At 41.2% G+C, this 14091-nt stretch overlaps 1 protein-coding gene across 3 annotated transcripts in view; it reads left to right on the forward strand.

The window, feature by feature from the left end:
* Positions 1-14091, forward strand: part of DMTF1 (cyclin D binding myb like transcription factor 1) — a 29003-nt gene that overhangs the window by 13367 nt on the left and 1545 nt on the right. The window contains exons 8-16 of one of the 3 annotated variants that reach the window (XM_071424049.1): positions 677-709; positions 1869-1978; positions 2518-2746; positions 4341-4492; positions 5948-6163; positions 8615-8700; positions 9347-9505; positions 10263-10649; positions 13605-13752. In XM_071424049.1, the coding sequence (XP_071280150.1) occupies positions 677-709; positions 1869-1978; positions 2518-2746; positions 4341-4492; positions 5948-6163; positions 8615-8700; positions 9347-9505; positions 10263-10649; positions 13605-13752 (1520 nt within the window). The remainder of the gene's footprint in view (positions 1-676; positions 710-1868; positions 1979-2517; positions 2747-4340; positions 4493-5947; positions 6164-8614; positions 8701-9346; positions 9506-10262; positions 10650-13604; positions 13753-14091) is intronic. The other 2 variants (XM_071424048.1, XM_071424050.1) reach the window with 2 other exon arrangements.

A 14091-nucleotide genomic window follows, 5' to 3' on the forward strand; every position in this document is an offset into this window, starting at 1 on the left:
CTGATAGATCATCCTTGGCAATAGTTGTGTTCAATTGATGGTATTCAATGACAGCTTTAAAGAACAGACAAACAACCCAAAGCAGAGGTGAATAACAGATTCTGATATGATGACAGGACTTGGACACAAAGATAGATCTACTGAGATGTAACTTTTTCTAGAGCTGTGACCTGGAAGTAATTGATCTTCACCCCTCATGCCCTTGCTTGCCATTTTTTAAAGCAGTGATCCAGTGCTATCCAGAAAGGATATTATATTTTACTTTTTGAAGGTAGTTTAAAATTAAAAATATCTTCTCAGTGCTGATATACTTTTTTGATGGAAAGTCAGCTTTATGCTTACAGTGAATTGGGACAGTAAGGAAGAAGCTGTTTATTTGAAAGACTAATGCAGAAAATTCTAATTCTGTTCATGGGAGTAAGATCACGGAGAATGAGGAATTTTTCTGACAAATGAGAGGAATCCTTTACCAGTTAACCTTAGAAATGCACTAATGTGGGAGGTGACATTTGTTCCTCACATTCTTCTGAAGTATTCAGTCAGAATGTATCTTACAGCTGAAGTTCCTTAATATCTTCTTGTAGCTAAATGTGTGCTGTGTGGTTAGTAAAATAATGATATTTATGCTGTATGCTTTCTGTTTAAAATAATGTCTTTTTATTTACCTGTTGCTTAGGTATACTCCTGAGGAAATTGAAAAGCTTAAAGAGTAAGTTATCTTATGAACAAGATCACTCTTTCTTGTTTATATGTAGTAGCTTGATCCATTTTTAAAGGTTTCCTTATATGAAATCAATGAAGAGTTACAAATAAATTTGACTGCTCCAACACTACCCAAAAGTAGTGGTTACTATCTAAAGAAAAATGAAACTACATTTGGATTCTTTTATTTTTTTTTCTAATGTATGTTCAGGACCTAACAATATGCAACAAAGTTCTAAAGCAAGGCTTCTGTCGTAACTAGGAAAGTTTCAGATTTTTGCAAGCACAGTCAATATTTGTGGTTATGAGAAACAGAAGTTCCTTTTCTTTACGAAATTTGAGCAAAGGTTATTCCTGAAGGAAGTGGCAGGTCAAGAGTAGAATCTCCCCTAGGAAGTCTTACAGATACATAAATTATCAGCTCAAAAAGCCTAATTTTGACTATGAACCTGATAGATAAAGGAGATGGGGCTGAAGACTTTATCCCCTCCTGCACATTTCCAGGGTTGAGCAGTTGGAAGAAACTGTTGGACTGAAAGGAGGAAAGGAGCATATTGCATTCCATTGATGGATCTGTTTGGATCAATTGAGCTGCTTTGTGTTGTTCATGAGGGGCCTGTGGTTCCAGATGTGTCAGAACTACTCATGGATCAACATTTTAAGCAGCCTGCTGTCATGTGAAGGAGGGAGATGATTGCTAAAATGATGAACATGATTATGCAGGGTTTGGCTTAATTTAAATTGTAGAATGCCTGGGGTTTCATTGGGCATTACTGAAATGTCTCAAGTGCTCTCTGCACCACCTGAAAATCATTGAGGAACCTGTGTAGAATGGAAATCAGCTGTTTAGATAAACATTCATATTGTGTTTAACACACTCATTAAGCCTCACAATCTTCCTGCAAGACAGATAATGTGCATTTTATATGTATCTTGATTGATACTATGCATTTCATATGTATCTTGTGGCTCAGCTGGTCCAAAAGGCTTCTAGAAAAACATATGAAAAAGTAGCAGAAAATACTAATAGTAAAGTAGCAAAGTGATTTCCCCATTCTCTCTTTAAGCCTGTAAACTGCACATTCATCCTGTTTTTATTAGCAAATATTTGTTATTTTGGTGATTTCCTAACTGGATATAGTGCTAATGAGCATGTTTCTCTGTAGGCTGAGAGTAAAGCATGGTAATGATTGGGCCACAATAGGAGCTGCCCTGGGGAGAAGTGCTTCATCTGTAAAGGATCGGTGTAGACTGATGAAGGATACCTGCAACACAGGTGAGGTAAATGCTGTGTCAGAAATGGATATTCTGGTTAAAATTCTGTCCCTTGTGTTTAATGCTTATAGACTTACACGGTGTGTTTGGTGTCAAGAGAGAGACAGAGGCACTTCAGGAGTAAAGTGCTGTTTATTTTGTAATGTATATATTCAAATATAAAGGAAAATTCAGCCAGACCTCATGTGAATAATGTGCACCAAATTGTTGCATGGTTAATTCACTCCAGCTAATACAGTTCAGATAGCTTGGATCAGTTTGCTCTGATCACTATTTGGACAAGCTCTGTGTGGCCTTATTCATCTGTGAGAGGAAGAAAAAAGAGAAATTCAGCAGCAGAAAAATGGAATTGTTGATTTGCTAATCAAGAATGGATATAATATAAATTGTTAGTAATTAAGAACATTCCATCTTCACAAGTTAATATTTGCATCTGGAATAAGGTGTTGGACATGGCAGTTAAATATCTGCTGGCATGTTATGGATCAGAACAGAGGGTATGTGCTGCTGCTTAAGGTGCAGGGCTTCTCTCTCTTTCAGGAAAGTGGACAGAGAAAGAAGAGAAGAGACTGGCAGAAGTAGTGCATGAGCTGACAAGCACAGAGCCAGGTGACATTGTCACACAAGGTGTGTCCTGGGCTGCAGTGGCGGAGCGGGTCGGGACGCGCTCGGAGAAGCAGTGCCGCTCGAAATGGCTCAACTATCTCAACTGGAAACAGAGTGGAGGCACCGAGTGGACCAAGGAGGATGAAATAAATCTGATCTTGAGGTTTGTTATTTTAGTTACTTTTAAAGGTTTGTAATATGTGTTGCTAGCAGGATTCCCTTGGGGTCCATTTTGCTGGTTTCCTAGACACTGAAAATTCTAGAACCTTCCAAAAATCACTGCTGTGTTTACAGTTCCCAGAGATTTATTATTGAACATATTTTTTGTTTTTTGTTTTTTTAGTGAATGTTAGTGTTCGTGAAAGGTGTCAGATTGAAAACCCTGGAGACTGAAGTCTTCTTTATTCCACAGAAAAGGTACAGCACAGGCAGCAAACCGTGCAAGCTTCCCACACGTTGCCCCACCGATGCGCTTTAACCCTTTACTGGAGGGTAGCTCAGTCTCCCTGCCCGTTCAGTCCTTGGCCTCTCTGCTGAGATGACCAACAAGGGTCAAGTGTGGTGGTGGTTTCTGTGATGTGGACATCTTGTCTACAAAGAGCTAAACTGAGACTGCAAATTAATTTCATGTAGGCCAACAAACACTGATTGGATATCAGCATCTCTGACTACATTTGAACTGGTAGCCTGGTAGTGACTTTGGAAATCTTTTGCTCTCTCCAGTCCTCCTCCCATTTTGAATGCCTTTAACTCAAGCTTTTTAGCCAGTGGATTTTCATGGGTTGGGTGGGAATAAAAAGCCAAGACATCCAGGGAATCTTAAGGATTACTTAAAAAGTAGTATTAACAAATTTACTGAAGCTGTTTGACATAAACTCAAAATGAGGAGCCTGATTCCACATTTCAGAATGTGCTGGGTATATTTCTTAGTATTTCTGGTTTGGTCTGTCCAGATATCCTTTACTTATCCTACAGGGTTGGTTTTGGTCATTTGGTTTTTTTTTCATTTTTACTTCTTTCTTTCTTTAGCTAGCAAGAGTGCTCTTGCCTTATTTGTGAAGAGGACTTTTCTTAACTTCCACAAAAATATTTTCCCCTCACTATTCACTTCTCTTTCATTATGTACAGATAAGGGCAAGTCAGAGATTTTTAGTGATTTCAAACAGATTCTGGTAGAGAAGACTGTCCCTTATCTGGAGAGCCTGGTGGGATTGATTTATGAGGAAGTGTTTAATGCTGTAGTTAACTTCATCTACTTTGGCTAAGAAGCATCTGAGAGAAGGCAAAAATCTGTGTTAAGGACGGATGGTTGTTACTTAGAAGAAAACAAGTAAATATCATAACATGAAATTAATTAAGTGAATGTTCAGAGTGAATCTCAGGAAGTATTTCCTGCTTTGGAGATGTGTTTGGGGACTGTTTTTTCAAAAAGCAAAGATGCAAGTACCACCACTTGGAATGCTTCACAATAATCCGATCTAAGACCTAATGTAGAAGTAAATAAGGAGAATAATCCTGCATGGCAAGGAGATGGACTGGATCATCTAACAGGTCTAGTCCATCTTCTGTTGTTTATGATTCTGCTTGACCTCTGGCAGCGTGGAGCCTTGGAAGCCTGTGTCGATTCCTGAGCTCTGGTGGGCTGGTCACTAGCATGTCGTTCTGCGCTGTTTCGTGTGACACGGCCGGACGCGTGCGACACCGCTGCCGCCCGGGGGGCCCTTTCTGACAGCTCCATGTGTTCTGTGTCCTGCCAGGATAGCGGAACTTGAAGTGTCTGATGAAAATGACATCAATTGGGACTTGCTGGCTGAGGGATGGAGTAGTGTCCGCTCCCCACAGTGGCTTCGGAGTAAATGGTGGACCATTAAAAGACAGATTGCAAACCACAAAGATGTTTCATTCCCTGGTAATGTACTGCTTGCACACTTCTCTTCTGAAAGCTTCTTTCACATATGTCAAAGAAATAAGGCTGCATTTTATTGTCTGCTTACAGCATTGCTGGCCAAAGAGCACATTGCTCCTTTGCTGGTAGTTACTGGCCCCTTGGATCTGCTGGCTGAATTGCTCCTACAAGCAATCCTTAAGTGTTTCAGTCAAACAAGCCAAGCTGACATGTACAGCTAGACAGACTTTGCCATTCCTTCTCAGTTTGGCTAAAGTGAGAGTATGTATCTCAGCAGCTCAGCTGGCAGATCTCAGATGATGCTGATCTTTGGTATGGAGGGCAGTGACCTCTTCAGGTGGAAGAGGATATGTATCTGCAGCCCAACTATGGCATCAGGTTAGATGTGTTGCCTTTACTATGTTAAAATGTAATCTGTGTCAGGTGCTGAGCCTTAGCTGTAGACAGAAAGTAGATCTACTACTATCTGCAGTGAGAGGAGGGGAGCAATCAGGAGTATAAAGCTCCCCCAAATATATTTCATACCATTTTGCCATTCTGGCTTGGAGAAACTAGTGCCTAAGGCAAAGGGTTGTTTGTGACCTTCAGACCTCCCTTTGTCTTACTTGGGGAGAGGAAAAAAATCAGAGAGATTAGTCATGTCATAATTAATGAAAGATGTAATTTAATGCACACTTGTGCTGTGGTTGACAGTGTGGTTAGGTATTAGTCCTGCCTCAAGGCTGCAGCTGGGAGGAGAGCCCGTGTTACCACACATTAATAGGCAGTTGTTGTAGCAAATAATTCATAGATAAATGCAGCACTGAATCAACAGGCTCTGCTCTCTTTCCCCTGACAAAGGGGAGATGTTTAGGCAGTTTCTGTAATGAATTCTAGAAAAGCTGAGGCCTCAGGTTTTGTGACCTGCTGTTAAATCAGCTGCTCCCAAAGCAATTATAGAGAAGGAGGGTGGGTGGTTCTGTTGGAGCAGTGGGCCTCCTCAAGCACAGGTGAAGAATTGTGATATAACCACTGTGGGATTCATTCTCTCTTGCTCCCCATTTTCAGTGACATTTCTGTCAAGCTCTTGAACAAATCTGCTTCCATGTTGTAGGAGATTGGAGGATTTACTTCTGGTAGCAGCATTACACAGCTAGTGATACTTGCACTTGATTGTAGCTTGGGGATATATCATGCATCATTCTAGAGAGTTCCAAAATTTTATGGGCTATGTGTTTTTTTTTTCCCCCAAGCATCGTGAAGTGCCTGGGTTCCATGAGGAAATCTAGCTCACTGCTGTAGTTGGCTATAAATGGTCTATGGATGTGCTAAATTTCTAGTTTCTGTATCTCTGGAGATTGCTTAAGTTCCAGATTCTGTAGGATTTTGTTTGCTCTTTTCATCTTGGGTAAATCACCAATTTCAGCATTTCAAATGTGCTTGTTCAACCTGCTTTAGCATGAGTGTTTTTTCTCTCAGTGCTGATAAAGGGTCTTAAACAGCTCCACGAGAACCAGAAAAACAATCCAGGGCACCAGCTTGCAGAGAACAAATGTGGCAGTGGCTTAGCAAGCAGCAACTCCAGCTCGGGGGTGCAGCACGTGCAGATCCGCGTGGCTCGCCTGGAGGAGAGCACGGGCAGCGCCCCCAGCCCCATGGCAGCTCTGCAGATCCCTGTGCAGATCACCCATGTCTGTAAGTACTGAAACAAACCACTCACATGAAACCTGGCACTTGCTTCTGCTGAGCTGGTGAAGGAGGAGTGGGCATGTCTGAAAGAGTTGTATTCATTCTCCCTTGGTCATGCCATAACTTCAGATCAAACATTTCTGTGTTCTCTTTACCTGTTTCTGACTTTGTTAGGCAAATGTAGATATTGCTGGGGCTGTAGTTCCAAGAAGCTACAATTGGAGCACCTGGACCCAGGTGTTGTAGGTGTCTGTTGGTGTGTGTGCACACAGGAGTTTGCCACATAACCTGTTCTTTGAAAAGCCTTCAGTGCACAAACCTCTTAATGAAGATAGTGTATGTTCATTCCTTTAGTTGTTTCTGGTCACTGTGGTGCAGAGCAGTGAGCATCATGTACAAGTTCTCCTTTTGTAAGCTACACAGATTGCTGTCCCTAAACTCTGATGCAGGGCACTGAGGGGAAGGTATAAGTGTGTTTTCCTAGCCCTTTATTATGCAATTATTTCTAGTCACAAACACTCTGGAAAATGTTAGCTGCTAAGTGCCACCAACAGCCAGTGTTCTGCTGAACCACTGTATTTTTTTTAAAGTTGATGCTTCCCATGCTCTTAAGGATGAACTTTGCTCATTATCTAACATTGATTACCAGATCTGCTCTGAGTGTAGTTCTTACTGCTTGATTTTGTAACTAATCTTATTAAGTAACTCCAGTCACATGCAGTCTGTCATCTGCACTGTATATTATTTTGTACCATTTGTCATTTGTAAATTTTACTAGGAAAATTTAGTGCTTTGGTCTTGCTGATTACCAAATTAGTTACAGAATATTCTGAATTGGAAAGGATCCATGTGGATCATGGAGTCCCAGATCTTAAATGAGTGGGCCATACAGGGATTGGACCCATAGCCCTGCTCTGAGCTAAGCTGATCAGTCTACAAACTGATTCTTCAGACTATGCCTCAATAGGCATTTGGCAGACAATTTTCTGTTTATAATTTTAGTAGATCAATCTATCTTAATCTGTTTATTAAGTGATAGCTTCATTTTATGTGGTTTATTTTCTAATTAGAATGACAGATGACACCAAGCCAAGAACTTTTTGTCTGTCATAGTAATGTCAGTAGTCTCAGACTTTGAGTGAAGCTTGATCCAAGCTGATGAGCAGGCAAGATGGGCTGGGATCCTGGAACCTTTAGTCATCTCTGAATTGAATCCTGTGATGGTTGTTTGTGACTTCACTTGCCCATGTCTGCCTAACAAGCCTTTTCCCCCATTTTAGTCTGCTTTTCTGAAGAATTTCTGGTTGTGTAATCACAGGGAATTTTGTATTGTGTGTTTCACAGTCCCATGGGAGCTGAACCTATTACCCACTTCCAGCTGCATTTGGTGGAAGGCTCAAGGTTTCAAAGGGGCAATTCCTGGGGTTTTATGAATATACTGGCTGGGTGACTGACAGGCCACACTTCACAGCTCTCTGCTACTGAGTACCAGGAAACCTGCAGCAGGAAACCTTGAACACGCCACTACAACAATAATAGCTTCAAAACTGAGCTTTTATCTTCCTAAGAGACCAAAATTACTGTATTTTGCAGCCATGGAGTCTGAGATGGCAAAGTTTCCATTCCTTGGGTCACTGTTATCATCTTGTAGATCTTTTCCCCTTTTGGTATTTAGGAAATTACTGGAAAACCCCAGACAGAGTATTAATTTGGTTTCAGCTTCCTGGAACCTGTGGGTTTTTTTTTTTAAGAGTAAGTAGAAATTGTAATTATGGTTACAAAGTTTTGAGTACGAGTTGTTTGGACCTGGTGATCTTAAAATACCTACATCAACTGTTTCCAGTGCTTCTCTTCACTACTTTTAGAATTAGTGGAGCTAATTGCATAAATAATTACATAGTTGTAGTAAGAATACTTACAGCTTTTATACTGCAGTCATAACACACAGGATAGGCAAATATCTGTAAAGCATCTGAACTTTCAGCAGGGGTGGACATACTGTGGAGGGCGGAAAAGATTAAAAAATACAAAAAAAGAAAAAGAGATCTGTGGGAAACACAACAATATTAAGCCTGATACTGGTTTAAAACCAGCAGTACATGATCCAAAGGATATTATTACACCAAAGGGTATCCTTACATTAGAACCTCTTGCAAATCTCATAACAAAAAGTAATTAAATCATGTTAGAAACTTTATTTTCTGCTTTTATCTCTGTGTGCTAAACCCATATTTACTTTCTTTTCCTCTTATGGATTGTAGAATGCTCTCTTTAAATAGAATTGTATCTTGGGTACCAATTAGAGAACCTTGTCATTAGGACTGCAGCCAGTTTTCTTTTTCCTCTTAGGGGAATTAACAGTACCCTGCCATGTATTAATTATAGTGTGTTATGCTCTCTGCAGGCCTGAACATTCTGCTTTACATACTTTTCTTTTTTTTTTCCTTTCTTTTGCAGCCTCAACCGATTCCCCTGCTGCTACTGTTGACTCTGAGACAATAACACTGAACAGTGGAACCCTACAGACCTTTGAGATTCTTCCAGTAAGTAACTGGTGTTTGTTACTGTGGCTTTTTCTTTTCAACCCAGCTACTTCTTAGACTATAGAAGTGTGCATTTCAAAAAAAAAAAAAAAAGAAAAAGAAAAAAAAGGGGAAGGTTTTCAAGTAGAAAGAAGAAGAGTTCTAAAACTTATTTCTGAGAGTAATCCATTAGGGCTGCTGAGTAAACTGTGAATTATAGTTAAATGCTTTAAATTTGCATCAATGCTACAAAGTTTTCCTTTGTGCTTGGATTTTTTTCATTGTTGAAATCTGACATAGAGGAGCCAGAGAAAGCTCCCAGCAAGTAAAGATCGTTGCAGTTCCATTGTCCTGTAATTTGTAGCACAGTTTCTCTTCCATCTCAATGTGAAAGTAAGTTGAATTTGTTCCTTTTTTACCTGCTGATGTACAGCATATTTCAGACCTGCTGGCTCCTGCCCTTAATAAATACTTGCCTTGGTAGCCTAAGGCTACAGCTGAGTTGTTTTCTGCTTTTTGAGTGCAGTGCAGCAGTCAGTGCAGAAGGGATTGGATTGCTGTGATGATTTTCCAGGGGAGTTACAGTTAGGCTGGGTCATGTAAACCAAAATGCTCCAGTATGTCCAGGGCACTGCATTTGGGTATTAAACCTGTGTTGTCTTTGTAGTCTTTCCACCTCCAGCCGACTGGGACACCAGGTACCTACTTACTGCAGACAAGCTCGAGCCAAGGGCTCCCTTTAACGCTGACAACGAGTCCCACCATGACCCTGACGGCCGCGGCAGCTCCGGCCTCCCCGGAGCAGATCATCGTTCACGCCTTATCTGTGAGAGCTCTGGGTGGGGACAGCGGGCACTGGGCAAGGGGAACATTGTCATGCAGGGCCCTGCACATGCCTGTTAAAACTTGCAAAGCAGCTCCTAAGTCATAACAATGTTACTTTGCTTAAAGAAGACTGAGAATTAGGTGTATTGTTTTTAAAGAATTGTGTATTGTTTTTAAAAAACAACCTCAGGTTGCTTCAGAACTTAGCTTAGTGAGGAAGTTCTGAACAGAATGTCTCCATTTAGTGGCTTGGTCCCCAGCAAAACCAAGTCTTGTTGTTTTGTGATGTTTTCAGTTACTCTCACTAATAGATGTGGTCCACAACACTTGGATAGTAGTGACAAGTATTGCTTTTTGCTAGAGGGAGGGAAGGGGAAGCAAATTGGAGATTGAATCACAAAATGATGAAAAATTCAGTGGAAAAAACACTTTCAAACCCTTTTGAATCTACAGTGATCCTCACCTGAATGGTTGCTTCTTTCATATTATTATGTGTTTACTTTATTTGTGACTTAAAGAACACATGACACCACATTGAGTCTACAGAGTTATCCTTTAGGAGTAGGCAAAGTCAACAGATGATCTGGGCTGACATACTGTATATATGAAACTCTAAACTGCACTTAGCAATTGGAATCTTTTTAGCAATTGGAATCTTTTTGCTTGTATTTGCTTGAAAGATTTGTAGATAGTAACAGGAAAGTCTCTGACCTTGTTTGGGGTTTTGTTTGTCTCTTTTTTGCAAATGCTGCTGACAGCCAGAGCATTTGTTAAACACAAGTGACAACGTCACAGTGCAGTGCCACACGCCGAGTGTCATAATCCGCACCGTTGCTGCTGAAGACATCTCCTCCTCTGTCACCCAGACAGAGCTGACTGTGGATGCAGACATTCAGGCAGCTGACCTGACAGATCCTCCAGACACCCTAGGAACAAATACTTTCCCACATGATATCCATCAGTCCAAGCTGAGTGACGAAGAGCAGTCAGCCTACAACGAAGATGATGCTTCCAAATTTAGCAGCAGGAATAGTAGAGAACTGATGGATGGAGTTATGGTAAGAACAGAGGAGGAGATTGCTGATGCTAGCCTGAAACAGAATGAGGATTCTCACTCTGGTTTACCCAGCACTTACGTTACTGAGGTAAGGGAGGGCATAATACTTGGTGTTTTCCCCATTTCTGCAATTCTGGAGAATTATTTCATTGAGTCTGTGGCCTTGATGTTAAGCTATTGGTCTGAAATATCTCAGTGATTTCATTTATATTGGTAGCTGAAGGGAGAAAGATTAAGAGAGATTATTCATAAGAGATATAGTGACAGGACAAGGGGGAATGGCTTCAAACTAAGAGTGTAGGTTTAGATGAGGCATTAGGAGAAAATTCTTTCCTGTGAGAGTGGTGAGGCACTGGAGCAGGTTGCCCAGAGGAGCTGAGGGCTGCCTCATCTCAGGAAGTGTTCAAGGCTAGATTGGATGGGGCCTGGAATGATCTTCAAGGTCCCTTCCCATCCAAACAATTCTGTGATTCTGTATCACAAGTATTTGCTGAGGTCCTCTACCCTTGAGCTTCGTTAGTGTGTTACAAGTGTGAACACAGCAGCATTTCATTGGGTACCAAGGCTTATATTTGACTTCATCTGGAGCACTGAGCACCTCACTAGCTGTAGAGTTGTTTCACCACTCAGGATTCTTCTGCATGGTGACAGTGGAAAGCTGGAACATTGGTGGCACTCAACAGGTGCCTTCAGGTGATTCCTGCTTGGTGCTGTTGCTTTAAACTGGGCTGTGAATTGTCCAACACACCTGCATCAACAGATAGGTTGAGCAAGGGAGGAGAGCTAGAGTATTTGGGGTTTGCTTTATGAGTCTAATGACATCATTCAAGATGTACCTCAGTTTTCAGTTTTGAGGACTTCTGTTAAACATCCTGCTCCAGTCAAGTATCTGTTAAATGGGAATTTGAAACATTAAGCTATTTCTCTCTCTGGCCTCAGATTTATTCATCTCCAACACCTGAGATGCAGAAATGAGTTTATCCAAATGATTACAGCTATTTGGATTGTTTCTTTCAGTTGCTGGAATTATGAAAATGACTAAGTCACAGAAAACAGAGGTGCTAAAAAGAAGATAACACTCTTTAGTCAGTACAAAATTCCTCTTCCTTTAGGGGTTTGATTAGGTTGGAATTTGGGAAAAGATGAGTTAGAATGAAACACCCCTTGCTGTTTTTTAGAACACTGTTCTCTACAGTAGCTGCATTTCTGCTTTGTCAGCCTTGAAAATCCATCATTAATATGCTTTGGCCTTGTCTTTGAAGAAGCTTCTAATAGACAGTGCATACCTGTTATGCTCTTACAAAAGGGAGAATCTTTGTACATCTCAAGTTTGCTACTACAGAAGCATCTGAATCCTGAATAGATCAGAAGATGGGGATTATTCTTCCATTTTCCTCTTTCTGTGTCATGGTTGACGTAATTGTGATAAGATTTTCAACATTTGAGGCAGGTCATCAGCTTTCTATTCTCATTTTATAACTTAAGCTTCTTGAGGTAGAATTAACAAACTTTTGATATTAACCTAGTTCCTAGTTAACTTTGAACAAATTGCTCATGGCTAGCAGAATGTAAAACTAAACTTTTTTTTTTCTATACAGAAAAACAAACTGAATTTGTAATTCTAATTTGCCTTACTCTTCAAGTCAGATTCAAGTTTGACATGTGTACTTAAATTCCAGGAAATAGTGAACTGTCTGTGAGTAATTCTCAGTGAAAAGTTACTCCAGAAAAACATGCCTACATTTTGTTTTCTTTAAGTCAGTGTTATTTTTATGAGCTTGCCAGGGTTGTATTGTCACTGTGGGTGGGTAGTGGGAGGCAGGCAGTCATGCTGCAGGGTTTTATTATTTCTGCCTGGGAAAGGTGCCCATTTGCCACAATGGCTTCTTTGGTTTTTCACGCCTCCTCTTCCCAGTTTCAGGCCTTGCAGCCCAGTGCTGCTGATGGGCAGAGCTGTGTGCTCTGCTGAGAGCTGCTCCTGCAGTTCAGGCACACCATGCCCTTGTGCATGGCACCTTGTGCAGTTCACTGCTTGTCAGCTCCTCTCCAGCAGGAGAAAAGGAAGGGGTTTTCAGACAGCTGCCTTTGCAAAAACACTGTGCAGTTATGTAGGGAAACAGGTTTTCCTACAAAAAAAACAAGGTGGAGGAAGATCAGGATTTTCTCAAGCACAGAGGGCTGTAACCTCTGAAAACTGTGATAAATCCAGATACCTTCCATTGTGGCAGCAGCAGTTGCTAGCATTTTACATCAGGGATTCCTGAAGTTTGAGCAAACCTTATGCATGTTATGCACAAAAACTGGAATCCATATACCTCTGCTGGTTCTGGCAGTAATGTGTGGGATGACTTTTCACTGCACTTGTGGAACCAGGAGTGTGCTGTGAGTCAGCCAGATGTGTTGCTGCCATTGCAGTACCACAGGAGCCAGGGAAGAGGCAGGAGCAGCAGCAGTGGCAGGGCTGGAAGAGAATGAGGGTATTGATAATTGTACCTGGAAGGAATCTATGTGTTGCCAATCTTATGGTACCATTAGGTTCAGCAAAAAAATGTCTGGAGCCAAATTCCAGCCAGTGACAGACCAAGCAAGGCACAGTAAATAAAGGGGGTCTTTTGAGCTCTGTGTTCAGTGTCAGTTAAAACTTAACAGCAGGAGTTGTGAAACTTAAGGTAAAGCTGTTGGGTTTGTGGAGCAGGTAAGTGCTATAATGGTAATGCTTCAGTCTCAGAGCATCTAGACAGAAAGTAGTGGAAAAGCCTAATTATTCCTCTTCAGACTTAATACTTGACTTGCAAGGGAACACCACCTTGCAGTGTCTCCCTTCCTCTCCACATTGCTTAACAGGGTAAATTTTTTCTCATCTTGTTTTTGGGTGCCTGCACAAAGATAACATGCCCTGGAAATGCTGAAATAAACTATCTCAGGTGGTGACATTTCAATTTAATGAGATAAAATTCATTCAGAGTGGAGTATGGCTGAGCAATGCAGGTTTTTATTTATGCTACCAGGAATACACTCTCATGGCCTGTTCTGTGTTGTGCAGGACCTGGGTTCCCCAACAATAGAAGAACAAGTTGATCAGCCTACAATAGATGATGAGACTGTGCTTATTGTTCCTTCTTCCCATGGTTTTATCCAGGCAGCAGATGATATGGATAATGAATCAGTCTTGCCCTTGACAACTCTCACAGGTATGACAGTCCATGTGATTAAAGCAGTGTACAGAGCTTCTGAGTCTCTGCAGACAACACTTCATACTTCCTTGCTTTCTCTTAAATAATTTTACATATCAGTGCTATCAAACTGCAAGTAAGCTAACAAATACTCCTCCCCAGAGGAAGCATCTCCCTGCAGAGCCATCAGAGGGTCAGCACTGATAGTGCAGTGCCTGATGGATGCAAGTGTGAGAGTCACACACCATTGCATCCATATCCATCCATATTGGTTATCAGTTACCTTCTCTAAAGATACTCAAACCCCACCTGGATGTGGTCCTGTGCAAAGTGCTCTGGCTGAACCAGCTTTAGCAG

Source organism: Agelaius tricolor, unplaced genomic scaffold (genome assembly GCF_023055355.1).
Source record: "Agelaius tricolor isolate 1412-34295 unplaced genomic scaffold, bAgeTri1.0.p SCAF_3, whole genome shotgun sequence".
NCBI classification, from domain to species: domain Eukaryota; kingdom Metazoa; phylum Chordata; class Aves; order Passeriformes; family Icteridae; genus Agelaius; species Agelaius tricolor.